The sequence below is a fragment of the Leucopleurus acutus genome (genome assembly GCF_964270905.1).
Source record: "Leucopleurus acutus genome assembly, chromosome: 16".
Taxonomy (NCBI): domain Eukaryota; kingdom Metazoa; phylum Chordata; class Mammalia; order Artiodactyla; family Delphinidae; genus Leucopleurus; species Leucopleurus acutus.
In genome coordinates this window covers 75,299,734-75,327,629 of record NC_139158.1, presented here as the reverse complement: position 1 = coordinate 75,327,629, position 27,896 = coordinate 75,299,734, and the positions used below count along the sequence as shown (strand labels likewise).

General features: G+C 52.4%; 1 protein-coding gene across 1 annotated transcript in view; it reads left to right on the top strand.

Moving 5' to 3' along the window:
* The window catches only part of PREX1 (phosphatidylinositol-3,4,5-trisphosphate dependent Rac exchange factor 1), a 197,231-nt gene that overhangs the window by 161,257 nt on the left and 8,078 nt on the right, over nucleotides 1–27,896 (top strand). Inside the window, exons 17-33 of the mRNA XM_082858089.1 lie at nucleotides 1,580–1,672; nucleotides 2,608–2,756; nucleotides 4,454–4,539; nucleotides 6,321–6,457; nucleotides 7,163–7,274; nucleotides 10,758–10,945; nucleotides 11,236–11,397; nucleotides 12,073–12,283; nucleotides 12,728–13,004; nucleotides 15,828–16,034; nucleotides 17,365–17,453; nucleotides 18,747–18,829; nucleotides 18,991–19,081; nucleotides 21,005–21,133; nucleotides 22,658–22,699; nucleotides 24,130–24,347; nucleotides 26,215–26,314. Of these exons, the coding sequence (XP_082714215.1) occupies nucleotides 1,580–1,672; nucleotides 2,608–2,756; nucleotides 4,454–4,539; nucleotides 6,321–6,457; nucleotides 7,163–7,274; nucleotides 10,758–10,945; nucleotides 11,236–11,397; nucleotides 12,073–12,283; nucleotides 12,728–13,004; nucleotides 15,828–16,034; nucleotides 17,365–17,453; nucleotides 18,747–18,829; nucleotides 18,991–19,081; nucleotides 21,005–21,133; nucleotides 22,658–22,699; nucleotides 24,130–24,347; nucleotides 26,215–26,314 (2,374 nt within the window). The remainder of the gene's footprint in view (nucleotides 1–1,579; nucleotides 1,673–2,607; nucleotides 2,757–4,453; nucleotides 4,540–6,320; nucleotides 6,458–7,162; nucleotides 7,275–10,757; nucleotides 10,946–11,235; nucleotides 11,398–12,072; nucleotides 12,284–12,727; nucleotides 13,005–15,827; nucleotides 16,035–17,364; nucleotides 17,454–18,746; nucleotides 18,830–18,990; nucleotides 19,082–21,004; nucleotides 21,134–22,657; nucleotides 22,700–24,129; nucleotides 24,348–26,214; nucleotides 26,315–27,896) is intronic.

Below are 27,896 nucleotides of genomic sequence, written 5' to 3'. Positions count from 1 at the left end.
GGAGTACCCAAGAGTATGGGGGATTCTAGGCGGTGGCTAGCAACGCTGCCCAGAGGCCAGGTTGCTTTACTGGACAGACTACCCTCTTGACAGATGAGATTGGGCTCGCTGGGCTCCTTTTCTTTTCCTTCCCATCTCCCCTTGTCTGCCCCACACCCCAGCCTAGCCTTGTGCAGGGAGGATGGCCTCCTGAGTCCTGCAGGACTCCTCCTGCACACGAAAATCTTGTGTCTTCTGGGCTGTCACCCTGTCCTTGTTGAGTTGCTATAAATAGCCTTGCAGTTAAGGTAGAACATTTACCAGCCTGTTCAGATGTTTTACTAGCCTAGCCCACCAAATGCTGTTTCTCTCCCACTGGTGAGCAGCGGCCTCCATCTTAAGGCCTGGCCCACAGCAGGCAACTGGGAGAGAGGCTTGGAGAGGTTAGGTCTCTTGTCATTGCCAGAGTAGAGGCTGAAGTCCACCTGATGGGAAGGCAGCTCCATTAACTTCTTTCCTATAGTACTTATGGGGGCTGCTGTTCCAATTCCCATTTATTGCACAACAAAGCCCTCCAGTACTCCCAATCACACTTAGGATAAATCCAGTCTCTCACCATGGCCTTCAAGACTCGTCATGCCTCTCCGGCTTCATCTCCTGTGCTCTCCCCTTCTTTATCCCACCCACTCCAGCCACCCTGATCTTCTTTCTTATCCTCCAGTACCTTGGAGCCCGACTCAGAGCCTTTGCACATGCTGTGCCCTCCGCCTGAAGCACTTTTCTCCACCCTTTATAAACTTCTGTTCCTCACTTTATTCAGGTCTCAGCTCAGATATCACCTTCTCTGGCCCCGCTGCCACACCACTTCCTGTCCCTTTAAGTCATTTGTTAATTCAAACTACATACACTCCCTGCACCACATTCTATAGTTCTTTGTTTGTAGTCTGTCTCCCCCAGTAGATAGTCAGCTGCACGAGGGCAGGAACCGTCTGTCTTGTTCAGTGCTGTTTCTGGAACAGTAAAGTACCTGGCCCATATAACAGGCAGCAGCTCAGCACATATCTATTGAACGAATAAATGCATTTCCCTGCATCCCCACCACCACTGACCCCCCCGAACCCACCAACCTGCCTGTCATCCTGTGATGGGGAGGGACAGCTCCTCCCTAAACCCCCTTCCTGTCCCCAAGTTCTTGGTGGCCGGATACCTTTGGATCTATTTTATTCATTAAGTCAGTAAGTTGTTATTGAGCACCTACTGTATGCCAGCAGATGGGGAGACAGTGGTGCATAAATAAGGAGGCTCTGTCCTCAGGTTGGGGAGAGGAAGGGGAGACAGGCAATGAAGAGTAAACTAATACGTGTGGTCAGCAGCAGGCTGAAGTACGAGCCCAGTGGCGGGTCTTCACGTGACAGATACGTATTGAGCATCTTCTGCGTCCTGGCACCATCCTGCCGCACCCCACCCCCCAGTCTGTACCCTGAGTAGATCTGGGGCACGAAGAGCTGGCAGGATCACGGTTCTCACCATGGGGGCCAAGGTGGGGTTGGCTCCAGGCCCCCCTCCCTGCCTCATCATCTCTCCTGCCTCGGACCCTCAGATCCTGCCCCAGGAGGACGACTATGGCTTCGACATCGAGGAGAAGAACAAGGCCGTGGTGGTGAAGTCGGTCCAGAGGGGCTCGCTGGCGGAGGTGAGGCCACTCAGAGGGGCCGCCCTGGCTCGGGCTGGGTGCGGATGGGAAAGTGGGGAATCTCTCCTCGTTTCTTGAGGCAGGCCAGCTCAGAAAGCCCTGGGATGTCAGTGGTCCCTCCTTGTTCATTGCCCTGGTGGGGAAACCGAGGGTGGGGCAGTCTTGTCTGCAGAACTCACGGCTTGGGGCTGCCCTCCCAGCATGTGCCACCGGCTCCCCCTGCTGGCCATACGGGGTGGTGCATGAAAACGACCCGAGGGTCTGAATCCACTCTGATTATGGAACAAATATCCGGGGTTGCTGTGACATGGATACAAGGTCTGGAGCAGGACAACCAAGGATTCAGCCCCGGGTCCTCTCAGCTGTTCCCAGGGGGTGTGCAGGTGGGTGGGAGAGAGGCACCTGCCGCTTTGTCCAGGTGCTCTGGTTGCTTCCTCGTAGCGATTAGCAATGTGTACGGCTGCAAGTAGCCACGTGCTGGCCTCAGTGGCAGGAACCGCGGGGCTTCATTTTTCTAATAACATAAGCAGTGAGAAGGAGGTGGTTGTGTCTTGGTTCGGGGTCGATGTCTCTTTGACTTTCCTGGCCAAGCCCTCGTGGTCACAAGGTGGCTGCCCCAGGTCCATGCCTTGTGTCCTCACACGGCTGGGCGGGAAGCACTGACAGCTCCTCCTCAGGGGAAAAGCGTCTTTCCCATTAGCGTCCCCTGTAGGCCTCCCTCCATAGCTCGTTGGCCAGAACGGGTCTCCCCAGCGCCCTAACTGCTTACCACAGAGGGGAGCGGGGCCGCCCTGGGGGGCTCCCGCTGGTTGTGCTTGGTGCCTGGTGCCGGCTCTGTGCTGCCTGAATGCATTCAAGGCTCCTTAGTGAGGAGGAGAAGGGAGGGGAGGGGCCAGTTACCTGGTGTGCTTGTCTCCCGCCCCACCCCCGCCCAGATGGCCGGCCTGCAGGTGGGGAGGAAGATCTACTCCGTCAACGAGGACCTGGTGTTCCTGCGGCCCTTCGCAGAGGTGGAGTCCATCCTCAGCCAGTCCTTCTGTTCCCGCCGCCCGCTGCGTCTCCTGGTAGCCACCAAGGCCAAAGAGTGAGTGTCCCCCCCCGGGTGGGGTGTCTGGCGACCTTCCTCTCAGGTTGAGGAGTTGCCCGAGTCCTAGAGGTGTTGCTGGGGGCCCGAGCCGTCCCGATTCCCCATGCTTCGGGCTCCTTCTGCAGGCACGTGACACAGTGCTGCTGCCTTTGTTCAGTCGACAGATGTTTGAGTGCCTGCTGTGTGCCCACTGGTGTGTCAGGCTCTGAGGATGCAGCCCCGTCTGGATAGATTCATTTCTACCCTCGTAGATCTCAGTCTGTTTGGAGGGTAGAGCAGGAGACAGACAAAAAACAAAGCAGAAAAGTAAGAGACGTACTGAGCCAGGTAGTTCAGGTAGTAGTGAGTGTGGACCAATATATAAAGCTGGGGCAGGAGATGGGCTGTGTGGAGGGGTGGTGGTCAGGGAGATGCCCCTGAGAACTGAGGTGAAGACCTGAAGGAGGTAAGGGAGCGAATCAAGGGGACTTCTGGAGGAGGAGGGTTCCAGGCAGAGGAAACAGCGAGTGCAAAGGCCCTGGGGTGGAACTGTGGCTGGTGTGTTTGAAGAACAATGAGGAAGCTGATGGGGCTGGAAGAGAGTGAATGAGAAAGAGGGGTGGGCAATGAGGTCAGCCAAGCCCTATAGGGCCTGTGCCCACGTTAAGGACCATGGAGCTACTGGAAGGTTCTGAGCAGAGGGGCAGCATGATCTGATGTAGGTTCTGGCCGAATCTCTCTGGCTGCAGGTGGAGAAGAGATTGTCAGGGGCAGAGGTAGAAGCAGGGGGAGTGGTAAGGAGGCTGGTGGCCCAGCCCCGCGTGGCAATGGTGGGGTGGAGAGAAGTGGTCGGGTACCAGATATAGGTACAGGGAGAAGCATTTTCTATTTTATAACCTGTGGATTTGGTTTTCACTTCTCCCTTCTATTTAAGGCAGATGCTCCCGGTTTTCTATTGATGAGAGTGATGGAAAGTTTTAAATAGGATTATTTCAGTAAAAAGACGTGTCAATTTAAGGAACATGATTGATAGTTTGGTTGGTATATAGAAGTGGCAGAAATCACCAAGGTGGAACGTTCCTGCTTCAAGTTCCAGAAATACCTGGTGTTTGAGAACAGGCTCTCAAGACGGCCTTATCTGGCAGGTGGGGACGATCCAAGGCCCAATGTAGGGGGCACGCCCTTGGTAGGGAAGCTCCTGGATTAATGACACCTGCTGTATGACCCCGGGAAGGTGTTGCCCACTCTGCCCTGGTGACCCACCGCAGAATGGCCAACACCTGGGCTTTCAAATCATGCTCTCTGGGGGACACGTGGGCATTTTTCTAGAGTCAGCACCAAGATGTCCTGGGTCACTTGTCACTCTCCCAAATCTGTGATTATTGAATAAAATGTTCACTGGCCAAGGTGCTGGTCTGGCTGCCACGAGGCCTCCTCTCACCAAGAGAATGATGGAGAAGGGGTAGGAGGGTGAGTGGGAATTTCTGTGCATGGACTGACTCTCCAAGGGTGGGCCAGCTGGTTCTGATCAGCCAAAGATCCTGCTGCCGTGGGCTTTGGTTAGACGAGGTTTCTCTATACGTTTGGACAGCGTGGTGCTACTGCTGTTTGGGGTTTGATTTCCCAAAAGCCTGGGGGGCAGGGGCTCCCGGGGTGACCCCCGGGCTGTCGGGAGCAGTACTGCTTTACCTTATGGCTGCTTTTGCTTGCTGCAGGATCATCAAAGTCCCCGATCGTCCAGAGGCTCTGTGCTTCCAGATCCGTGGAGCTGCCCCGCCGTACGTCTATGCTGTGGGGAGAGGTGAGCGGGAGCCTAAGAGGTGGAGAGGGGAGCTTTGGGAGATGGGTTTGTGTGTGTGTGGAAGGAGTTCAGAGGCCCCCAAACCATTACCTCCAGGCCTGTGCTTCTTAGTGCACCATTAGCACTTACCTTCTTTGCCTGAAGCCAAGGTTTGCAAACTCTTGTGGAGGGGGGTCAGGCAGTTACAAATGGGCAACTAAAATGAAGGCACTAGGGAGTGGCGAGGACTATGGCAAAGTGAGAAAAATACATGTTCACTCGAAAAGGGGCAGTTTTTCTTCAGCTGAAGCTCATTATTGCCAGGCAGGAATGTGGACCTCCTCCTGCCATATTTGTTTTTTTTTTTTAAAGAAACCAGAAATAGGAATTTGGCCACACTTCTATGGCCAGATAGATCCAGGCCATAGGCCAGCAGTTTGAGACCTCTGATTTCTTATTGCCTTCTCCTTGTGTGCTGTTGAAGAGGTTACTCTGTCCAGGAGATGAAACCAGATTGACCTGAGATACGGGATTCCCAGCCCTCTTTGCATCTGAGGGCCCCGTTTTTAAAGTTTAAACGTTCATTGCCCACTCTTGTGGTCATAGTTGTACTTTTAATATGTATTGATGGAAAATGCATGTCACGATAGAAAGCTACGGAGAATTTGTTAATATCTTCAAGTAGGTTTTAATTTTATTTATCCCTAAAGCAGTGGTTCTCAACTGGGGGCAGTTTCACTCTCCAGAGACATCTGACAATGTCTGGAGACATCTTTGGTTGTTATAACTTGGGGTGCGGGTGCTACTGGCATCTCATGGGTAGAGACCAGGGATGGCGCTGGACATCCTCCAGTGCCCAGGACAGCTCCCCACAGCAGAGAATTATGCAGCCCAGAATGTCAGTAGTGTTGAGGTGAGAAACCCTGCCTTAGAGCAGAATAGGTGTTTATAGGCAAACTAGGCAAAAATAGTAAGACAGCTGACATTTCTTGAGTCCTTACTAAGAGCCAGGTACGGGGCTAAATGTTTAACATGTTTCAACTCACCGAATCTCTCAAGAACCCTATGAGTAGATATTATTAGTGTCTTCATTTTACAGACGAGGCAGCCAAGGCACAGAGAGGTTATGGAACTTGCCTGAGGTCCCACAGTTGGTCAATGACAGAGCCAGAATTTGAACCCGGGCTCCTGGGGTCCAGGCCTGTACTTGTCCCCATCACACCACGCAGGCCTGATTTTTTTCCTGTGTACAAAGCTTGACATTCACTTGCATTTCTAGACCCTTCGTATTAACCACACAAAACCCTGGGGTCCAAGCCCTGCAGTTTGGGAATTGTGGTATAGCTGAGAAAACATGCCCTTAGAGTCTGGTAGACCTGGGTTCGAAACCTGCCTTATCCTAGGCACGTGACCTTGAGAGAGTCACTTTGCCTCTCCGAGCCTCTGTCTCCCTGTCTGCAAAACGAGGCTGATCCCGGCCCCAGTATCATGGGTTGTAGTGGGACTTTAAAGGAGATGAAGCTCTAGAGTGAAACGTTTCTGGATTCAAGTCCATTCTCCCTTGCTGCGTGACCTCGGGCTCTCTGAACCTCAGTCTCTTCTTCTGCAAAATGGTAATGCCAGTCCCTGTCCTGCCCACTGGCATGGGGTGGAGAGTGGCTGCAGGGTGCGGGGGATGGAGGTGGCGTTTGGGGGAGTTGGGGTGGTGGGTGACAGGTTCATCTGGTTACTTGCCCTTGCCTGGCACTGCCCCAGGCTCTCTTCGCCTGGCATCCAGCCTCGAGCACTCTTGTCCCCCTTAGGCTCTGAGGCCGTGGCCGCAGGCCTCTGTGCCGGCCAGTGCATTCTGAAGGTCAATGGCAACAACGTGATGAACGATGGAGCCCCAGAGGTCCTGGAGCACTTCCAGGCTTTCCGGAGCCACCGAGAAGAGGCCCTGGTGAGCCCCCCGGCAGCTAAGGGGATGGGGAAGCCCTGCTCATTGGCGTAGGGGCTGAGGACCACGTTCCCTTCTCTGGGGAAAAGCCTGAAGGCGCCACAGCATTTTGGGTGGGGTGGGGTGGGGTGGGACTGCCTACCTGGCAGGGCTGAGCTGGGCTTGGGCTCTAGGACCTCTCTGCTTCCTAAACCTCATGGCCTTGGTTTTCATAGCTGTGAAACGGGTGTGATAAGACCCTCTTTTCTTACCACATGGGCACGTTGGGCAAATAATCACGTCAGTGGTAAAAAATTGATGTTATACTTGGGTTGGGGCCCAGAGTTCTGTGGAGGGTGATCCTAATTCATTGGTTCATTTAATAAGTGTTTATTGAGCACCTGCTGTGTGCCTGGCATGTTTCGAGGCCCTGGGGCCACGGGAGAGACAAGGTTTCTGCTCCCATGGAGCTGACTTACATTTCCTAAGGCTCCTCCTTCCCTGGCTTCTGTGTGGAGCATAGACTATAGACAGTGAGGGCTGAATGTGACTGCAGGTCCCTCAGGAAGGTTCCAGAGTGAAGTCTGGGAATGCTCTCTGAAGGTGGTGTTGCCGACAGGCTAAAAGCCTGAGCTTCGGAATTAGGGGACAGGGTGCACCTTGGCCCCTTCCCTTCCTCCCTGGGCTCCTGGCGTCGTGGCCGCCCCTCTTACTCTGCTCCCTGCACAGGGCCTGTACCAGTGGGTCTACCACACCCACGAGGATGCCCAGGAGGCCTGGGAGGCCCCCAGCGAGGACCCTAGTGGCGAGGGGGCCCGAGAGGAAGACCAGTCCAACTCAGGTAACAGGACAGGTGGGCCGTGTGACGGAGGTGCCAGTAGGGACTGGGTCCTCCTCTGTGTGCACAGTCCTCCCGATCCCATCCAGTCCATCTCGACGCCATGGGTTCTGTGTTAGTCTCTGACTGCTGCTGTAACAAAGTACCGCAAACCTGGTGGTGTAAAACAGCACACACTGGGGCTTCCCTGGTGGCGCAGTGGTTGAGGGTCCGCCTGCCGATGCAGGGGACGCGGGTTCCTGCCCCGGTCCGGGAAGATCCCACATGCCGCGGAGCGGCTGGGCCCGTGAGCCATGGCCGCTGAGCCTGCACGTCCGGAGCCTGTACTCTGCAGCGGGAGAGGCCACAACAGTGAGAGGCCCGCATACCGCAAAAAAAAACCAAACAAACAACACACATTTGTTATGTTACAGTTCTGGAGGTCAGGAGTCCGAAGTGAGACTCACCAGGCTATAGTCAGGGTGTCAGCAGGGCTGCTTCCTTTCTGTGGCTCTATGGGAGAATCCATTCACTTGCCTGTTTCAGGTTCTAGAAGCTTGGCTCGTGGCCCCCTTCCTCCATCTTCAGAGCCAGCAGTGTTGGCCTGCGTCCTTCTCACACTGCCACCTCCCTAATTCTAACTCTCGTGACTCCATCTTCCCCATTTAAGAACCCTTGTGATTACACTGGGTTCACCTGGATCATCTGGAATAATCTTACTGTAAAGTCAGCTGATTAGCAACTCTATTTCCAGCTGCAACCCCAATTCTTCCTTGCCGGGTAACATAGCCTACGCACAGGGCCCAGGGATGGGATGTGGGTATTTTTTTAGGGGTTGTTATTCTTTTTCTTTTAATATTTTGTTGCAGTGTTTTGTTTTATAAATTTATTTATTTTATTTTTGGCTGCGTTGGGTCTTCATTGCTGCGCGCGGGCTTTCTCTATTTGCGGCGAGTGGGGGCTACTCTTTGTCGCAGTGCGCGGGCTTCTCATTGCGGTGGCTTCTCTTGTTGCGGAGCATGGGCTCTAGGCATGCGGGCTTCAGTAGTTGTGGCTCGTGGACTCTAGAGTGCAGGCTCAGTAGTTGTGGTACACGGACTTAGTTGCTCCACAGCATGTGGGATCCTCCTGGACCAGGGCTCAAACCCATGTCCCCTGCATTGGCAGGCAGATTCTTAACCACTGCGCCACCAGGGAAGCCCCAGGGGCTGTTATTCTGTCCACCACGGGCTCCCATGTTTTTCTCTCTGCCCAGCCTCAGCCCTGGACCCCCAGACCTGTCATTCTACCTGACATCCCCGGATGTCTAACAGGCATCATGGCCAAAATTGAACTCCTGAACTTCCTCTGAAGCTTGTTCCTCCCCTCAGGGTCCCCTCTCCATCCTTCCAGATTCTCAGTCCCCAAACTCAGAGTTCTCCTTGACTGTTCTTTCTCCTGTATCCTGCCACCTTGCTTCCAGCATCCAGGCTCATTGCCTGTACCTTCCCCTTGCAACCAGAATCACCACCTCCATCGCTGCCTGGTCCGAGCCACCATCATTTCTCACCAGGACTATTGTAACGGCCTGCTCACTCTTCTCCCTGCCCTGCCTTACCTCTCCTCCTGTAGGCTAGTCTCAAAAAATAGAACAGAACCTTCCAGTGGCTTCCACCCTATGCAGGGCAAAGACCAAGTCCTTGTCATGGTCTTCCAGGCCCAGCCTTGCTTCCCAGCCTCACCTCTCATCACTTTCCCACTTGCCCTCACTGCTCCATCCACTCCAGCCTCTTGTTCTTAAATACCAAATGGACTCCTGCCCCAGGGCCTTTGCACTTGCGGTTCCCTCCGCCTGGAACGCTCTTCCCCTGAGTACTTCTTACCCATGCTCCTCACCTCACTCAGCTCTCTGCTCAAATGTCACCTCCTCAGAGAGGCCACCTTGAGTGCTGTAATTAAATAAGCCCTTTCTGTCCCTCAGTGTCTCCTTATCCTGTTTTATTTTTCTTCACCATGTGCATTGCTTGACATATATCATACAGTTATTTATTGCTTTTCTCTGTTTTCCCCACTAGCGTAAGCTCCCCGAGGGCAGGGATTTTGTTTGTTTTATTCCTTGCTGGATGCTCCGAGCCTTGAACTGTGCCTGGCGCATCGTAGGCGCTGAGTGAATACTTGTAGTTTGAATAATAGCCCCTCCTCTCCGGTTGCTTCTCTGGACTCTGCCCCGTACTTCTGCTGGGCTGGGGGTGGGGGCAGATGCCATGGGTAGACCAGGGGCTTGGGTGCCTCTGTGTCCAACAGCTCTGGGCTCCTGGCTGGTGACTTTGGGGTCAGAAAAGAACCAGGGTTTGTGGGGTTGGCTGGGAAGCTATCCTGCACTGCTGAAACACCCACAGCCTGGCAGAGGGGTCCTAAAGGGGACAGGCTGATGGGGAGGGGGGAGAGGCCAGCTGGCAGGTGTGAGCTCAGTTTGTGCCCCTCTGAGAGGAATGGGCTGTGGGCCTCCTTCCTCAACACGTGGGCGACCCCTGATGATGACCGTAAACCACGCTGAGAGGAGTTGGCGGTTTCTACTCTTCTGTTCAACAAGTAGAAGCACCTACTATGTGCCAGGTTCTGTTCTAGGAGCTGGGAGACACGCGTGAGCAAGGCAGACAGGGTCCATGCCCTCAGGACACGGATGTGAGGGGAGCCAGACAGTGAACAACAGAACAAAAAACCTGACAATGGTGACACAGTGTGAGGGTGAGGGGAGAAGGAGTGACGGGGTGTGTGTTGAGAGGTCCTCTTTGGAGCTGGTGGGGAGGAAAGCAGTTCGCGCCAAGAAGGTGTCTACTTTCTCCTTAGATCCATCACTGCCTAGCTGTGTGGCTCTGAGGAGTCACAGCCTCTCTGGGCCCATATTAATCAGGACTGAAACTGAGGTACATGAAAACATCGGCTCAGCAAACTAAGATGTCTGAGTAGGGTCAGCAAGCTTCAGTCTGGCTCAGACCAGCACTTTATATAGTGAGGAGGCTCTTGCTTTTTATCCAGTTCTCAGCTCTGCTCCCTCTGTGTTGGTTTCCCTCTTACATGCTGTTTTTCCCACCTGGAGGCTCTAGTGACTTGGGATTCAGTTGAAAAAGAGAATGTCTCCTTCTCTTTGCAGATGCAACAGAAGTGCCAGACTTTACTCTCATTGACTCAGCTTGGGTCACGTGCTCACTCCTGAACCAATCACTATGAACAGAGGAAATCAAACATGCTGATTGGCCAGGCCTTTGCCTCTGGGGGAGGGTGTGGTTGGGGGGAGCCCTTTTCTGAGCCACAAAGACTGAGAAAGGGGCTCAAGGGTAGATTCCGAGAAGGACAATCTTCTGGAACAAGAGGTGAACGATAGCGGGCTGGCAAAAATGAACAGAGCTGCAGCACTTTAGTCCCCCCATCCGTCCAACACAAGCCATCTGCGGTGCTGGGTCAGGAGGCTGGCTTGGTGTGGGGTGGTGCCCCCTCCTCAGGGCTGCCTGTCCCTCTGGCTTCCAGCCTTCCCCCTGCTGTCCCTGGGTCCCCAGCTGAGCCTGCACGAGGACAGCCCTGTGGTCAGCCTGACGGTGGACAACGTGCACCTGGAGCATGGCGTGGTGTACGAGTACGTGAGCACAGCGGGCATCAAGTGTCACGTGCTGGAGAAGATCGTGGAGCCCCGTGGCTGCTTCGGCCTCACTGCCAAGGTCTTGCTGGGTGCTGCCCTGCCCTGGGGGGTGGGGCAGCCTGATTCCCATGTCCTCAGAGTTAGCCTGGAGCCCTGCAACCTAGTTCCTCCCCCTCCACTCGGTAGCTGTGGGGCTTAGGAGACTGACTTGTTATCTCTTAGCCTCAGTTTACTCATCTGCTAAATGGGCCAGTAATAGAGCTGACCTCACACACGTATTATGAGGCATATAGTAGTCACCCCAGATAAACCCATTAAGACCCTCCCAGGTGCACAGCGAGTGCTCAGTAGCTGTTAATATTTCTGCAGATCCTTGAGGCCTTTGCCACCGATGACAGTGTCTTTGTGCAGAACTGTGGGCGGCTTATGGCCCTGAGCAACAACATAAGGACCATGTCCCACTATGAGTTCCGCAACATCTGTGACACCAAGCTGGAGAGCATCGGCCAGAGGATCGCCTTGTACCAGGAGGTGCCTGCACCCTACAGGGTCTCAACTTGGGGTATTTTGGTTGTAAAAGTCAAAACCCAGCCCAATTTAGCTTAAACAAACAGGAGAATTTATTGGTTTATATTACTGAAGCGTCCAGAGGTGAGCTTCAGGCATGGTTGTATCCAGGCACTCAAACATCATACTATTACAAGAACAGGGCCTCTCTCTTTCTCTTGACTTTATTTTTCTGTCTTGGCTTTGCTCTTAGGCAGTTCCTTTTCATGTGGTGACAACATGGCCCCCAATGGCCCTAGCCTTAGCAACCCCAGTAGAAAAGGAACTCGAAGAGAGCTTTTGTTGACTTGGCTTGGGTCCCTTGCCTAGGCCTGTACCAGTCTCTGCAAGGATGTGGAGGTAGCCTTACCTGAACCTCACGGACTGTGGGTCAGGGAGAGATGTTCCTCAAGGACAGCTCAGGTAAAATGGAGAAATGAACGTGGGTAGGTACTTGGAGGCCTCGCATTTCTCCAGGCCTTCCCTGAAATCTGGGTCCAGTAAAAGGCACTGCAGGGGAATTTACTTTTCCATTTGGAGCTATTGACATTTTGTCCAATTTTGGATTGTCTGACCTAGGCCAGGATAAAGTGGGTACTGGTGGTGGGCCAGGATTTCCAGACCCCTGTATCACGACTCCACGTCCCCCACCTTTCTCAGTTTGCAGCTCAGCTAAAGAGCAGGGTCAGCCCGCCCTTCAAACAAGCACCCCTGGAACCCCATCTGCTGTGTGGCCTGGACTTTTGCCCCACCAATTGCCACGTCAACCTCATGGAAGTGTCCTACCCCAAGACTACTCCCTCGGTTGGCAGGTCCTTCAGCATCCGCTTTGGTCGCAAACCCTCCCTCATCGGCCTTGACCCAGAGCAAGGTAACTGTGTGTGTCTGTCAAAAACTGTGTCCAGATCTCACACTACAGATGCTTAAACAGAAGTATGTCTGAAGGCCAGCAGTCCAGAGCTGGATTGATAGCTCCACGGTCATCAGGGATCCAGGCTCCTTCTATCTTTCTGTGCCACCATCTCTAGATGTTGCTTTTATCCTGAAGGATGCCTCATGGTATATAGAATGGCTGCTGGAGGACCAGCCATCATGTCTACATTCCAGGCAGGAAAAAGATCACAGTAGTTAAAAGTATATTAGCACCAAACCGAAACTTTCTTACTGAAGTAATTCAATGTATTAAAAGAATATTTAAAAGAGAAATATTTCTCATCCATTGGGATCCTTAAAATGAATTTGTATACCTCTGTCTAAGGGGCTTGTGGGTGTCTGGGGGCTGTTTCCAAGTAAACTCTCCCTCCCTCCACTGTAGGTCACCTGAACCCCATGTCCTACACCCAACACTGCATCACCACCATGGCTGCCCCATCCTGGAAGTGCCTACCTGCTGCGGATGGGGACCCCCAAAGCCAGGGTCCCAACGACAGCAGCTTTGGGTCAGCCAATGGAACCCTGGGCCAGGAGCACCGGGGTTTGAGCTTCCTACTCAAGCAGGAGGACCGTGAGATCCAGGATGCCTACCTGCAGCTCTTTACCAGACTGGATGTGGCCCTGAAGGAGATGAAGCAATATGTTACCCAGATCAACAGGTGAGCCCTGGGCCCAGGAGAGAATGGCCCGAGTGTCAGGGTCAGGATTTCTCAACATCAGCGGCATCAACATTTTGGGTAGGATCATTCTTCGGAGTTGGGAGCTGTCCTGTGCATTATAGGCTATTAGCGGTATCCCTGCCTTCTACCCACTAGATGCCAGTAGCACCCCCTTCCCCAGTTGTGACAATCACAACTGTCTTCAGACATTGTCAAATGCCCTCTGGGGGGCAAAATCACCCCTGATTGAGAACCACTGATCTAATGAAAGGATGGATGTAGGCAGCATCATCAGTAGAGGCTAAAACTATTTGTTGAGAGGTTTGGGGGGAACTTTATCATTTTAATGTTGCAGAAAGAGAGACGGCTAGACGTGATGTCCCTTTTGGTGCGAAGCAGCAGGACACACGCACCGCATCACCTACAAAGCGTTCTTGCAGCACAAGTCGCACCATTCTCTGATCAAAGTTCTAGGTCTCACTGCTCAGCTGGAGGACTGGGTTTTAAGGGAGGATGAAATGCCACCTCAGGGACGCAGTTGGCTAAATTCAGAGGGTGGGTGATTCTAGATGACAAATGACCCAGTTTCTTTAACAAATAAATGATTGGAGGGGAAGCAGGTACAGGGAGGCCGGGGAGGAGGAACTGTTAGGGAAGAGACTTGAGAGACACATCAAACGAATACAGTGTCTGGACCTGGTTCGGGTTCTGTTTCTAACATACCATCTGTGAGAAGACACTTTGGGGAGCATCAGGGATCCCGTGGTCTGGGAACTAGATGGTATTATGGAATGATCGATTTAGTTAGGTGTGGTAACAGTGACTGGTTATGTTTACAACAGTGTTTCTCAGCCTCAGTACGGTTGACATTTTGGGCCCGATAATTCTTTGTTGTGGAATACTTAGTGGCCTTCCTGGCCTCTATTCCTTGGATGCCAGTAGCTAGCCCACCCCTCCCTGCCCTGCTTCAGTTGTGACAACTAAAAATGTCTCTGGACGTTGCTTAATGTTTGCGCCTGAGGGAACTTGCTAAATTGCTAACCGTTTCCTGGAGTGGGAGAGTGGGGGACAGAAAGCACCCTCAGTTGAGAACCGTTGCTTTAAAAATAAATCCTTATGTGCTAGAGACACATATGGAAGTGTTTATAGGGGAAATTATATGATATCTTAGGTTTGTTTTAAACACTCCAGAAAAAGAAAAGGCAACAGGAAAGATGGAGGAAAGAAAAGTGGATCCTGAGTTGCCACTGTTGAAGCTGGCAGCTGGTTACCTGGGGTCCATCATACTGGTCCCTCTCCTTTTGTGTATGATAGAAATTGTCAATGAGAATAGGAAAAATAATGTAGGGTCTGGAGGCAGGAGGCCTGGGTTTGATCCTGGCCCTGCCACTTATTAGCTGTGTGACCCTAGGCAAGTCACTTAACCTCTCTGAGCCTTGATGGTCTCACCTGTTAAAATGGGGCTAATCATAATACTGACCTCATTGAGATGTAGTAGGATTATATCAGCCAGGGTTTACTGATCACTTACAAGGCACCAGACACTCTTCTAAGCACTTTACATATTTTAACTCCCTTAATCTTTACAGCAGCTTAGGACATAGATAGTGATATTACTCCAGATGAGGAAACTGAGTCTCAGAGAGGTTTAATAATTAGCTTTAGGTCTCTGAACTAGGAATTGGTAGCATTGGGATTTGAACCTGGGGTCTGTCTGTCTTAAAAACCTATAGTCTTAACAATTATACTCTATGCCAGGGATTGACACACTAGGGCCTATGGGCCAAAGCCAGCCCACTGCTTTTTTAAAAAAAAAATAGAGGTTTATTGGAACACGTGCCCATTTCTTTACATGTTGTTTATGGTGCTGTCACAGGACAGCAGCAGAGTTGAGTGTATAGTTGTAATTGAGACCATATGGCCCTTATAGACCACGTTTCCCAGTTGCCTTCTTTTCTCTGGAGCCTGTGTGTAGCTCGGCTGTGAAATAAAGAGTATCCATATGTCACGCCCCCTACAGGAGGGACAATGTATTCACATCTGCAAAGTTGCTGGTGGGATTTTATTTATTTATTTATTTATTTATTTATTTATTTATTTATTTATTTATTTATGGCTGTGTTGGGTCTTCGTTGCTGCACGGGCTTTCTCTAGTTGTGGGCAGCGGGGGCTACTCTTCGTTGTGGTGCGCAGGCTTCTCATTGCGGTGGCTTCTCTTGTTAGAGAGCACGGGCTCTAGGCACGCAGGCTTCAGTAGTCGTGTCATAAGGGCTCAGTGGTTGTGGCTCGCGGGCTCTAGAGCGCAGGCTCAGTAGTTGTGGCGCACGGGCTTAGTTGCTTCACGGTATGTGGGATTTTCCCGGGCCAGGGATCGAACCCACGTCCCCTGCATTGGCAGGCGGATTCTTAACCACTGCAACACCAGGGAAGCCCTGCTGGTGGGATTTTCAGGGAAGGGACACAGAGCATTTGATGGTTCCCTCTGCTTAGGATCAAAGGTGAGGCCTGAGCTTCCCTGGTGGCGCAGTGGTTGAGAGTCCGCCTGCCGATGCAGGGGACACGGGTTCGTGCCTCGGTCCGGGAAGATCCCACGTGCCGCGGAGCGGCTGGGCCCATGAGTCGTGGCCGCTGAACCTGCGCGTCCAGAGCCTGTGCTCCACAACAGGAGAGGCCACAACAGTGAGAGGCCCGCATACCACAAAAAAAAAAAGAAAAAAAAAGAAAAAAGGTGAGGCCTGAGGTCAGGGCCTTGTCTGGGGCCTCCATGGAGGCAAGTGGAGCCACGGGCCTCTGCCTTTAAGTTCAAAGTCTTTGCTCCTGCAGGCTGCTGTCCACCATCACGGAGCCCACCTCGGGTGGGTCCTGCGATCCGCCCTTGGCCGAGGAGGCCTCATCCCCCCAGCTGGTCAGCGAAGAGACCGAGATGGATAGGACCGACCACGGGGGCAGCAAGAAAGTGTGCTTCAAGGTGTCAGAGGACGATCAAGAGGACTCGGGCCATGACACCATGAGCTACCGGGACTCCTACAGGTGGGGGCAAGCGGGGCTCTCGTGGGATTTGCTGTGAATGGCCAGTGGCACAGTTGAGGCCTCCGCTGTGGGAAAGTCAGAATCAGAGGACATTTCCCAGGAAGCAGTGGGACGGGGCGCTGTCGCCTAGCCATGTGGTCCTGGGGGGTTAGGCCGCGCCCCACAGCACACCCCAGATGCCCCCTTCGGCTCCCCGTCCCCTGGTGGACACCACCCATCCTTTCTGCCTTGGTTCCACTCCGCACACGTTGATGGAATGTGGTCCAAGGAAAAGTCAAGATCTGCAGTGTGTTTTGAAATCAACGTTAAGGCCTCTGGTCTCTGCGACAAACACTATTTTTACTTGATCCGGGGAGCAAGACCGTGTTTTCCCCTGCTGACTCAGGATCTGAATTGTTTTCTCCTGGTTAAGTTAATTAGTAACAAGATCAGGGAAGTTTGAGTTAGTGGGTTAAATAGACTGAAACCCCAATTTCCTGTAATAAACCATAGAGTGAGTGAATGGAATTCCTTACCACAAATAAACAAGCACCACAGCCTCCAGTGAAAGGTTACATAACATCTGACCATTCTGGTTAAAGCAGAGTCTTGGAGGGGCACTTCAGTTGTTCGTGGGCAAAATACAGAACTGATAGAATTTGGCAAGAAAGGCTTTGGTCCCCATCCTTCCAGCTTTTATATCCTTTCAGTCTTCAAGGGACCAGATTGGTCGGTGTTTCTTGGTGTCTGTATTACGAAATGGTCTGGCTGACTGGGTACCGTGTGTTCCTGGAGCCTCTTGTCCACAGACCAAGATCTCTCCACCTCTCTGGGTTTCCATTCTGACATTTTTGGGTCCTCCGATTTTTCCTTTAATTGTCAGAAAGGTGAAGGAAAGAACTTCAGGGTTGTGCTTTTTAATTCCCCATGCCTTCTGACTTCCTGGGTTACAAGCCAAGCAAACACAGTCCTTGTTCTTAGGAGGTTTCTAGCCAGGCTGGGGAGACAAAATATGGAACCACGTGGCCAAGTGTGGCGAATGCAGGTGTGTCCAGGGGCAAGGCTGTCCCACGGAGACAGTGACAGGAGTTACACCCAAACGAAAGTGATTCATTATCCACCTACCACTTCTGTACTGAGGCCTGGAAATGTTTCCCCAGCGTCAGACCTAGAAGACGCACCAGGACAACCCTGCCCGTCTATGGCTCTGGCGGTTGGCCCACGGTGCCTTCTCTGGGCCAATCGTCCACCCAAGGGTTTTGTCTACACTCCAGAAAGTGGGTTCCGGGTGCTGGGACCAGAGGCTGTGAGTGGGAGGGTGACTCATGCCTTCGTCTCTGCTGCTTTGCAGTGAGTGTAACAGTAATCGGGACTCCGTCCTGTCTTACACCAGCGTGAGAAGTAACAGCTCCTACCTGGGCAGCGACGAGATGGGGTCTGGTGAGTGCAGAGGCTCGTGCTCCAGGAGAGGGGTCCCCCAGCGCGATTCTGTTTTGTTTATTTTTATTTTGTTATGCTTCACTCCATGTTATATTGTCTTCTATTGCTTTGCATGGTGTGGTAGTGGTTTTCCTTCAGTCCTTTAGCAAACATTTATCGCGCACCAGTTCTGTGCTGGGACCACGGCAGTGAATGAAAAGACAAAGATCCCGGCCCTCACGTTCTCCGTGAGCGCCACGGACACGGGACAAATAAAAACATACACGATGCAGTTACATGTTGTGGTGAGGGCTCCAACGTTACTAAAATAGGGCGACCTGATGGTTTCCGTGAGTGACACATGCTCAAACCAAAAATTCAAATGACACAGGAAAGTTCAAAAGAAGTACGTGGAAATAAGTCAGAATCTCAACCTCTCCCCCAGAAATGACTATTGATTATATTTGGGGATTGCTGGTGAACATGTATTTCTGCACAGATGTGGAGAAATGTGGGTGGACGGCTGGAGGGACAGACAGACATAAATAAGATTTTATAAATTAGATTCTATGTTACTTGGAATTTTTACTGAAAGACTGAAATTTGTTTTTATTTTAGTTTTATTGATTTCAGCCTTTAAAAATTTTATTTTGTGAATAAGACAGACATCCACATGGTTCATAATTCAAAAGGCATGAGAGGGTGGGTAGTGGCAAACCTCCCTCCCACCCCTGTTACCCGGCCTCCCGGTTCCCAAGCTCCCGCTGTCACTACTGCCCTACGTGTCCTTCCAGAGGCAGTATCTGTGCATAAACATTTAATTTTAACTATACTTCAGTTTAGCAGAAGAAAAAGAAGCTCACGTAAAGTCAGAGATATTTCTGAACTTTAGGTAAATATCTCATCACATAAGATATTCAGCTGCAAAAACTATCCCTGGGGAGGTTTTAGGAAGGCGCTCACATGTGGCAGCTGATTTAAATGAAATGACTGGGGGATGAATCAGGAGACTGGGATCCGGTTCCTTATATCTGACTTTCTGTCTCCTCGTCTGCAGAGTAAAAACTAATAACATTGACTTACAATTGTGTAATGTTTTAGTTCCTGTTGCCCATTTTGCAGATGAAGAAACCGAGGTGCAGAGAGGTCAAGTGATTTGTGCAGTGTCACACAGCCAGGACCTGGGTCTATCAGACTCCAAGTCCACTGTGGGTTTTGGAGCTCTGTAGCTACATTGCTTTCTTGAGAAAGAGGCTGGGAAGGGGTGAGATGGGGCAGGAGTAGTTGATGGCTGTGGTTTCTTCCTTCTGCAAGGGGACGAGCTGCCCTGTGACATGAGGATCCCGTCAGACAAGCAGGACAAGCTTCATGGCTGCCTGGAGCACCTCTTTAACCAGGTAGGACCTTTGTCCCAACTCCGGCCCTTACCTTGAGTTCTTCCCATCACCCCTGGTAAGAACCCATAAGCCAGGAGCCGGGGCAGGGGCTATGAGTAATGGGTCCCTGCAACTTGGAGGGCCCTGTGGGCCAAATTAACCCAGAGCCTCCCGCCACCCAGGTGGACTCCATCCATGCACTCCTCAAGGGGCCAGTCATGAGCAGAGCTTTTGAAGAGACCAGGCATTTCCCCATGGACCACAGCTTACAAGGTAAGCAGAGAAGAGTCCCCAGGCAGGGCGAGGGATGACATCCAGCATCCGTCGGGGAGACGGGCTGCAATGAGTGACGTGTGCTGGACAGGCGTCAGGCCACCTGGGCCACGTTCTCAGCTTTGCCCCTCACCTGTTGAATGGCCGTGGGTCAGTCCAGGGGCAGTCAGCAGGATCAGCCCGTGGGCCAGATCCAGCCCATGGCCTGTTTTTGTACAGACTGTGAGCTCAGAATGACTTTTCATTTATAATGGATTGTTAAAACGGAACGAAAGAAAGAATATGTGACAGAGACTGTATGCCCTGCAAAGCCTAAATCAGTTCCTATCTGACTCTTTACAGAAAAAGTGTGTGGACCGCTGGGCTGGTCCCTGAGCCTTTCTGGGCCTCCATCTGCCTGTTTATAACATGAGGGGAAGGACTGGAGCACGATTTGCCAAACCTCACACACCCCACCCACAGCCCCTTCATCATTTTAGACATATTCATAGAATCTGCCAACATCTTTACATTTTTTAAACCATATTCATTTGCTGCCCATATTATTGATAGATCAAACTGTCTCCCTTTAAAAAATTCAATTTTGAAAGGACCTTATTTAACTCCCCGTAAATGGAAAACCAGTATAAAATGTCATAAAATAATGATAAATCCAATGGAAACAGCAACAGAAAATGTCATTGTACTGCAGTTAGGCACTGTTGCCTGCCCAGAACTCTTTGTTCCTTATTTATTCCTGAGGGGGATTAGTGAGTTAAAGAAGTGTTAAGGACTTACCAGCACCAAACTGAGACCTTCTTCTTGAAATGATTGAGAGAAAAAGATTGACTTTTATGTCCCTCTATTTACTTCTCCTCCCATTTACCCATCCGCCCACCTATTTAATCTCTCCACCCATCTGTCCATCCATCCATCCATCCATCCATCATCCATCCATCCATTCATCTATCCATCCATCCATCCATCCATCCATCCATCCATCCATCCATCCATCCACCCATCCACCTACCCACTCGTCCACCCATCTGTCTACTCCATGCATCCATGCATTCATACATCCAGTAAATAATTTCCAAGAACCAGCTTGTGTCAGGCCTTGTGCTGGGCCCTGGGGCCCATTAGATGAAAGTGACACTGCCTCTGACCTCAAGGAGCTTCCAGTAGAGTTCAGGAGATAGGAAAAGAAACAGGCAGTTGCTCCTAAGGGAGGGTCGGAAGTGGTGAGAAGTTGGGGTGCCCTAGCTCAGCTCTCCCTCCTGCTGTCTCAGGATCATCTCTCCCTGGGATGGACCTTAGGAAGAAGAAATGTCAAACTCAGAGGAAACAAAACCGCACATATCTCAGAAACCTGGGACTTTGTAGCAGGGAAGAGGCCAAAGGAGCAGGGACCTGTGTTTGCTTGTCTGGGGCCAGGTTCAAGTCCCTTTTCTGTCACTACCCTGCTGTGTGACTTGACGCAAGTCACTTTTCCATTCTGTGCCTGGACTTCCTCCTCTGTGTAGGGAAAAGGTTACGCTAGGTTACAACTCACGTGCCAGCTCGATTGGTTGTGGCTGTGAGGAGGTAGTACCCGAGAATCCGTCCGTGACTACATCCGGGCTTAGGAGACAAGCGTGCCCTGATTGATTTGTGATGTCTGCATTGGATTTGTTGTACCTGTGAGGAGTCGCGGCCTCAGACGAGTGGGAAGGAGTGCTGAGATTGATCAGTAATGTCTGCCATGAGTGTGATACTATGAATTTGTAGCACACTTACCATGTATTTGCCTTCCATGGACCAGATAGTACCCTAGAGTCCTGCCAGCATCCTTGACCTAAAATTCTGAGCTTTGGAATCTAGTGATGGTACAGAGGCCTTTGTGCCACCATTTTCCAAAGCTATCTAATTGTCCCTTTCCTGCCCTCATGTCACTTTCTGCCCCAGAGTTCAAACAGAAAGAGGAGTGTACAATTCGTGGCCGCAGCTTGATCCAGATCAGCATCCAGGAGGACCCCTGGAACCTCCCCAATTCCATCAAGACCCTGGTGGACAACATTCAGAGATATGTGGAAGGTCAGCTGGGCGGGGAAGGCTGTGATGTGGAGGTTTTGTGGCCTTTGGTTCTTGATGTGCAACGTGGAAGGATCAGGAATGGGTCCATCTCCGTGCCCCATGTCTCTCCAGGCCCAGGGAGAGGACAGGAAGAGAGAGTGTCCCTTTCTCAGCTGTGTCCTGCCCTGGGCAAGGCCCTGGGACAGTACACACTTGATCAAGGAACCGCTGATTTGGGGTGCCTGGGGCTTCCTTGCAGAGTCAGGAGGCTAAGAAGGCTGAACTTGTTCCTTCTCAGCTTCCAAAATTGTGGATGTAGTTCAGTTCCTTTTGTTTATTAACCAGGTTACAAGTTGGGGGGTGGGTGGGTCCTGATCAGACTTGGGCCGCCAGGTAATGTCTAATGCCGCAGCATTAAACACTGTGAACCTGCTGCCAGCATTTATAATCCGAGACCCCACTTGGCTGGAGATGAGTGGTGGCCACCCTCTTTAGGTGGGGGAGGGGCGCCTCCCAGTCCACATGGATCCCACCACGGCCTGTGGCCTGAGGTCTGCTTCATGCACCTTATGTTACCTGCCTGGCCCTTGGCAGCATTTGAGCCTGGGACTCCTGGGTTAGAAGGATCCCAGGCCAGGGAGACATCTGACCAGGACAGCAGGAGGTGCTTGGCCCCAGGGTCATGACCCCAGGAACAGCACCCTCTGACTTGGAAGCCTGTGTTGGCCCTGAGCTGTCCTGTCTTCCAAAACTGTGACTGGTGAAGAGCATGGACTCCAGAGCCAGATGGCCGGTGCTCGAACCCCAGCTCTCCCACTTATTGGCTGTGTGACCTTAGCAAGTTCCTTGACTTCTCTGTGCTCCAGTCTCTTCATGTGTAAAATGGGTTCATAGTGTTGTTGTGAGGGATAAACGAGTCAGTACAAACAAGGCGCTTAGTACAGTGCCTGGCACACAGTAAGTCCTCAGTAAGCGTTTGCTGGTATTATTACCACACCCTGCCCTGCATCTTAGTGCCTCCCGAGGACAGAATGTATCCCAAGAGGGCAAATCCAGGGGCCTTTCAGATTTTTCTTTTAAGCCCCTTCTGGGCCCAAGAGCCTTTATTTGACGGAAAGAGACCAGGGTGTTAGGCCTGTGTCTGGAAGGTCTGGGCTTTGTCTACCCGTGGGCAGGGCTTGGCTGTGTAGGACGATGTGAATGAGTACCTGAGTACACGTGTGAGTGTACGTGGTCTGAGTGTGCTCCCACATGTACGTACACACGTGTGTCAGGGTCTGCCCACGCACAGGTACAAGGTGTGGGCTGGGGGCTCTGGCCCATTAGTTGGAGGAGCTGGTTTGAGTCTCTGTATAGACAGTTGGGGTGCAGCTGACAGTTGGGGTTTCTGGAATCTGCTCAACATTCAGTCAGAGCTTGTTGAGCACGGCTCTGTGTGCCCAGAGCTTCGCTGCAAGAAGGGGTCAGGCACGTGGGCTGTGGGGAGGCCTGGCTCGACTTGCTTCTTCCGCTAACCCCTCTCAGCCCATCTCCTTCTCCTTCCAGATGGAAAGAACCAGCTTCTCCTGGCCTTGCTGAAATGCACAGGTGAGGGCTTCGAAGGGGCAGCTGTCTGTGATTTGCACACACCCAGGTGCATCCGGGAGAGGCCCCCCGGCAGCCAGTGCCCATGACCGCACCCCGGGGAAGGCCTCTTCCGCCGGCCAAGGTTGACTTTCCCCTGGTCGTCGGGGTCTGCACAGGGGGAGGTAACACCATGGCCTCTAGCCCCTCCAAGAACTACTCAGACCTCACTTCTTCCTCTTGTGTCTGGGGGGACAAGTCTCAGGGCCCTGGAGCCAGGAGCACTGTCTCTTGCCACTTCCCAGGCCTGGGCTGATCTTGACGAGGACACAGGATAGAGCACCGACAATTAGGGAGGCTCTTTGCCGGTAGAGCCCTCAGCCCCAGCCTGGGGCTTCCTACCCCGAAGACAGTGTGGTGGAGGAGGGGCTGACGGGGGCCTAGGGGAATCTTGGAGGTGTTCTCTGTCCCTCCCTTCCTTCCAGAAATTCTCAGCCAAGGGGCAGCTAGAATAGGATCTGGGTCAAAATTGGTCACTGAAAACCCATTGGCTAGAGCCAGTCATCAAAAATAATCCCTTCCAGGGCTTCCCTGGTGGCGCAAGTGGTTGAGAGCCCGCCTGCCGATGCAGGGGACACGGATTCGTGCCCCGGTCCGGGAAGATCCCACATGCCATGGAGTGGCTAGGCCTGTGAGCCATGGCCACTGAGCCTGCGCGTCCGGAGCCTGTGCTCCGCAACGGGAGAGGCCACAACAGTGACAGGCCCGCGTACCGCAAAAATAAAAACAAAAAACAAACAAACAAAAATAATCCCTTCCAGGGAATTCCCTGGTGGTCCGGTGGTTAGGACTCGGTGCTTTCACTGCTGTGGCCCGGGTTCGATCCCTGGTCAGGGAACTAAGATCCCGAAAGCTGCGTGGCACAGCCAAAAGAAAAGAAAAATATCCCTTCCAGGATATTAGGACCCTGAATGACTGATTCCCCAAAATTGGCCAGTTCTGTAAATCACATCACAAGCAGGGGGCAAGGAAGTGGTGGGGGGGGGGGATGAGAAGAAGAAGGCATACTGCTCAAAAATAGAGAAAATGGTAAACTGCATTTCTTAAAACCTGGAGCTGGCATCATCACTCTCAATCAATGCTGAGAAATTTCCAATAAATGAACAGCTGAGGGTAAGGGTTTGGGGGAAGCCCTTGGAAAATCACAAGTTGTTTTGTTGTTTTACGTAGGCAGATGGGTCATTGAGAGGGCTGAGTTTTTCCACGGATTGGCTTGGCTTTTGGAGAGTTGAGTTTTATGGAGTTGCCTTTGGTGCCTGAGATGAATGAATTCTGTTTGCCAGTTGGCCACGGATGGGTGGTCATGTTGGGGAGAGGAGGCTAGTCCCGGGCCCCGGGCTGTGGGGTACAGGCCTGCTGATGGCACAGCGCGGCCCCGTCCCCTCTGTCCACAGACACGGAGCTGCAGCTGCGGAGGGACAGCATCTTCTGCCAGGCACTGGTGGCTGCCGTGTGCACCTTCTCCGAGCAGCTGCTGGCGGCCCTGAGCTACCGCTACAACAACAATGGCGAGTACGAGGAGAGCAGCCGGGACGCCAGCCGCAAGTGGCTGGAGCAGGTGGCGGCCACTGGCGTCCTCCTGCACTGCCAGTCCCTGCTCTCGCCGGCTGCGGTGAGTGGGGGGCGGGGGAGGTCTTGCTCAGGCTGTCGCTCACCCCGTTCATGTATTCAGCGGCTGTTTATCGAGCACCTACTATGTGTCACTGTTACAGGCACTGGGGACCCAGCAGTGGACAAAACAGAGAGTTCGTTTACTCAGGGACCTTATACCCTGATTTGGGGGAGATAGACATAAACAACTAAGGACCAGGGATGGTACAGACCAGTGGTTCTCACCAGGGCAGTTTTGCCCCCAGGGTACACTTGGCAATCTCTGGAGACATTTTTGGTTGTCACAACTGAGGGAAGAGGAAGTACTACTGGCATCTGGTGTGTAGAGGCCAGGGAGGCTGCTAAACCTCCTTCAACACACAGAATGCTCACCCCCGTCCCCACCCCCCGGCAGAGAATTATCTGGCCCCAAGCGTCAGTAGTGCTGCAGTTGAGAAACCCTCATTGATAGTGTTAAGGGCTAAGGGGAAGGTCTGGGGCGGTGGCAGTTGAAAGTTTCGATAAGGCGGCCACTGAGGGCCTCAGTGAGAGGTGACATCCGACCTAAGAACCGAAGGAGGGGAGGGGGTGAGCCATGAGGACACTGGGGAGGAGCCCTCCAGGCAGAGAGAACAGCAGGTGCAAAGGTCCTGAGGCAGGAGGATGCACGCAGTGTTTGAGATACAACGAGGTACCCAGTGCGGCTGGAATAGAGTGTGTGAGCCTGGGGAAGGTGGGGGAGGTGAGTCCTGAGAATTAACTGGGGTCTGACCGTTCGGGGTCTTGCAGGCTGTTGTAGGACTTTGGCTGTTACTCTGAGTGGGTGGCAGTCAGGGGAGGGTTTTGAGAAGAGGAGGGACGGGATCTGACTTTGATACTTAAAGGATCACCCAGGCTGCGGGGTGGGGAAGAGTGTAGAGGGGCAAGGGCAGAAACTGGGAGACCAGTGAGCAGGCTTTTGTGGTAATCCAGGTGAACTTTGTTGACGCAAATAGCACCTTGTTTAGTCCTTGCAGTGGCCCCCAGATAGGTCCTTTCACCACCCACTTTTTAAGGATGAGAACACTGAGGCCCAGGGAACCTGTGTGAACCTGGGAGTCTGACCTAGACCTGGTTCCCCCAGACTGCCCTGCCTTCTCCACACCTCTTTTATCTCTGAGTGCCTTGTCCATCCACTCGCAGGGCTCAGAATCAGGGTGGGTCCCTCTACCAGCTCCGGGAGGAGGCAGAGCCAATGACTCCGCATTTCAGGGTACTGGTACCCAGAGCCGATGCCCCCCCAGAAATCCAGCCGGCAGCAGCACTTGCTCTGTGCTGTTTGCCCCTCCACCCGTGTGCCCAGGCCTGAGCTCCCCACACCTTGCAGCCCTGAGCCCCCTAGACATTTTCCCAGGCCAGACAGGAAGCCACAGCTGCGGCGGTTTGGGAAAGAGTGGCCGTGGTGCGCCCTCTGCTGGCCGATATTGCAGACGGGTGCCTGCCTGGTGGGAGACACCCTCTCATTGGTTTCTGGAACTGAGCACCCAGCCCTCACTTTCTTCTTCTCTGATGAGGACACCGGGACCCAGTGTGTTAATTCAGCAGTTGCCAGGATATGCAGGCTCTGAGCTGGGTGCTGCGTTGGAATGGTTCAGTGGGATTGGTGGGTTGACCCGGGTAAGAGGACCACCCAGCATGATAGAGCAGAGATGGGCTCTGACCTGGGAGGTGCAGGACAGGCCTGGAGCAAACACGATCTCACGTCCAGCCCCAGAGAGACCTACGCAAGACCTCATGCCTGGTAGCGCCACAGCCTGGTGTGTCAACTATAATTGAATCACAGCATCTTGAAGTGAAACCTGGGGCAGGGGTGGCACCTGTGACGCCTCCACTCTGTCTTGCTCTTGCAGAAAGAGGAACGGACCATGTTGGAGGACATCTGGGTGACCCTGTCGGAGCTGGACAATGTCACCTTCTCCTTCAAGCAGCTGGACGAGAACTACGTGGCCAGTGAGTGATTCCTCCTACCCCCACCGTGAGAGTCGGGGTTCTGGAGTGGAAGGGACTGCTCTGGGGTCACCCTGTCCCTCCCCCTGCCACCAGGCCAGCTGCCTAAAGTTGACCCAGGACCCAGTGCTTTCAAACCTCATGCTCCCAGCATACAGGGAAGGAGAGGGTCTCTTTTTTTATAAACCCAGCCGTCTCCAAGAGCGCTTAAGAGGGAAAAACAGCCAGTACCCAGTTCTTATTAAAACTCCTAGAGATAACCTTCGGTGGGATGAAGACGTGTTAAGATTTTTTAAGAACTTACACCATAATTTTCTTCTTTCCTTTCTTTCTCCCTCCCTCCCACCCATCTTTCCACTCGCCTACCCACTCATCCACTCATTCATCTACTCATCCATCCACCCATCCATTTATCCATCCATCCATCCATCCATCCCCCATCCACCCACACACTCATCCATCTATCCACATACCCATAATTTCGAGCACATGATACGTGTCAGGCTCAGTTTTAGGTTCTGGGCCACAGTGGAGAGATATACGGCCATGGTTTCTGCCCTCCTGGAGCTCACATTGTGGTCCAGTGGGTCTCAGCCCTGGCTGCACTGGGATCGCCCAGGGAGCTTTTCAGATACTGATGCCTCAGTCCCAGCCCCAGCCCTGGTGATTTGGATTCAGCCTGTGGGGTGGATCCTGGGCCTTGGGATTCAAGATAACTTTCCAGGTGGCTTTGATGTATAGCCAGGACTGAGAATCGCTGCGCTCGGTTCTGGAGCCATGGTTCTCTGAGTGTGATCCCTGGACCAGCGGCACCTGGAAGCTTGTTAGCCTAATTCTCAGGCCCCATCCCAGACCTGCTGAACCCCAGACTGGAAGCAGAGCCCAGAAATGTGTGTCAGCAAGCCCTCCCGGTGATTTGGAAGCATGCTAGTTTGAGAACCGCTGCTTTTCTTGTTGTTGTTTTTTATTATCACCTCCCTGAGGAGCTTGTTGAGACAATTTTTTCCTAATCACCCACACCCCCATGAAATTTTTATATCATGGTTATACTATATATCTGTTATGTACTATATGTATATATGTGCTTTACATATAAAAAGAGTAAGTTTTTTTTTTTTTGCCTTTGCCCCCAAAACCAATTTTTACCTCCTTGGAGGTGATATCACCCTGTTGAGAATGTGTAAACTGGAGTCTAGAAGCACAGTGGGTTTCATTTCAGGTACCAATTGGAATTGGTTGGCAGTGCCTGTCTGTAGGCCAGCTTGGGCTCAGGGAGAATTATCCATCAATTAGTGATGTCTGCTATGGGTGCAGGATGGGGTGTTAGTGCCACCCCTGCCACAAGCTCTTTGCTGTGGGTGTAAATAAGATGCAGGTGCTGTGTGAGGGTAGCTTTTGCCAGGTAGAGGCCCTGGGCTACCAGGTGAGGGGTAGAAGGAGCATTGGGGAGGCTCTGAAGATAAACAGGGACAACTCCGCAGCTGGGCAGAATCAATGTCAGGTGTAAGAATTAAGCAGTAGAAACTGGGGCCTGTCAAGGGAGTTGAAAAGGGAGGTCAGAGGTTGCTCCTCTGAGTAGTAGGGG